Source organism: Pyxicephalus adspersus, chromosome 2, assembly GCF_032062135.1.
Source record: "Pyxicephalus adspersus chromosome 2, UCB_Pads_2.0, whole genome shotgun sequence".
Lineage (NCBI taxonomy): Eukaryota > Metazoa > Chordata > Amphibia > Anura > Pyxicephalidae > Pyxicephalus > Pyxicephalus adspersus.
The window spans coordinates 117060164-117062189 of NC_092859.1; the positions used below are offsets into that span (position 1 = coordinate 117060164).

At 39.0% G+C, this 2026-nt stretch overlaps 1 protein-coding gene across 1 annotated transcript in view; it reads right to left on the minus strand.

Moving 5' to 3' along the window:
• Positions 1-2026, minus strand: part of IREB2 (iron responsive element binding protein 2) — a 21128-nt gene that overhangs the window by 8806 nt on the left and 10296 nt on the right. The window contains exon 8 of the mRNA XM_072399070.1: positions 252-435. Coding sequence (XP_072255171.1) covers positions 252-435 — 184 coding nt within the window. The remainder of the gene's footprint in view (positions 1-251; positions 436-2026) is intronic.

The following is a 2026-nucleotide window of genomic DNA, read 5'->3' on the forward strand; positions in this document are numbered from 1 at the left end:
TTAACTTCTGGCCTTTATTTATTGGCTGTTTCACCAACAGCCCATTGAAGAATCAGGAACATTTACTCATGAGATGTCCCATCTTCAGAAGAGCCAAGGAGGTGCCATACAGCTATGTATTTCAACAGTTTATTTACTGTGGATGTTTACCTGGAGTTTAGTTTAAAAGTTTTGATTTAAATATGGTGTGTGTGTATGTATGTGGTTGTGATGGTTGTGCCTCTGTCTAATTGGAAAACATAAATTCTTACCCAAAGCCAGAATTCCAAGGCCATTCAACATAGTAGTGTGAGAGTCAGTACCCAGTACAGTGTCTGGATATAAGCAATCTCTCTGATCCATCACAACACGAGAAAGGTACTCCAGATTCACCTGATGTACAGTTCCAGTTTCTGGAGGAATCACTGTCACATTCTGAAAGGCCCTTGAACACCACTGAGAAAACAAATAAACACACACATTGTGATCAACAATATGGCACATAAAAAGCAAAAGCAAATTGTTAAAACACACAAGTGAACATTTGATCATGTGAGGCAAAGCCAAAGGTTTACTTTAATGTAGCGTTCTCCTGCTACAAACAACATGTACATGGAAACCCTAACAAAGAACTTTTGCTTCATTTGGGTTTGTTAAATACATTATTGAATGTATTTTGTTATATCCATTTAGTAAATGCCCATTGTTCAAGGAAGAAATTCAAAGCTGACCATTTTCAGTGGTCACTTCCTGCGTTATCTTGAAGAGAGTATGTTCTACCATCAACGCATGAAGACATTTCATCCAAACTTGCCATACATATGACTGAGACTCATGTTAGTGCACAAATCATCTTTGTACACCGCTGTGCTACAGGTTAGAGCTATATTTGGATGTATGTTTGTCATCACTAGGAAACGCATCAACAGATTTCAACCAAGCTTGCTAGACATATGACTCAGACTCATATGAGTGCACAGCTGATCTTTCTGCAGTGCTGTGCTATATGTCAGAGCTATAGTTGGTGATCACTAGGAAACGCTTGGAGACATTTCAACCAAACTTGCTATGTTCCACTATCACTTGGAGATGTATAGAGACATTTAAACCAAAATTGCTAGACTTATGACTCAGACTCACGTGAGTGCACTGCTGATATTTGTGCAGCGCTGTGCTATATGTCAGAGCTATATTTGTATGTATGTATAATATATATGGATGTGTGCATGCGATTACTAGGAAACGCATCGAGAAATTTAAACCAAACTTGCTAGACAAATGACTCAGACTCATGTGAGTGCACCACTGATCATTGTAAATCAGTGTATGTATGTATGTGTGTATGTATTGTTCAGTGACAGTGTGCCTTTTGCTTACATACTTTTTTTTGGACTCTTACAAATTTCTGGCCTGTCATAATGCCTTCGAGAAAACTAAAGCAATTGGCCGGGTGCAATCAAAGGCAAAAAAAAGGAAACAACACCGTAGACAAGAAAATCCCGAGCACAAGAATAGAAGACTTGCTATGCTGCGCAAGAGAGCTACTACTTTTAATGCTTCAGAGACAGTACAACAGCATGAGGCACGACTACAGGATAACAGAGATAGAGCTACAACTTCTAGAGCTTCAGAGACAGTACAACTGCATGAAGCCCAACTACAGGATAACAGAGATAGGGCTACTACATGTAGAGCTTCAGAGACAGTACAACAGACGATCACGGACTGCACAACATTTTAGCTTAGCACTGGAAGGATTCCAGTATGATCCACATAAAGACTAACTCGCAGCGTGCAAGTGTTACCAATCAGAAAAATGGAAACGGTTTGTAGTTTTACTGTCAAGCCAAGAAGTTTAAATCTGAGTCTCCTGGTATTTGCTGGAAAAAAGGGAAAGTCAAACTTTGCCAAATGGAAACACCACAAGAACTTTGGAATTACACATCAGCAAATACATCAGAGTCAAAGCATTTTCTTAAAAACATCAGTAAATACAACTCATGTTTCCAAATTACATCATTCTGCTCCACATCAGTTGTTCAACAGC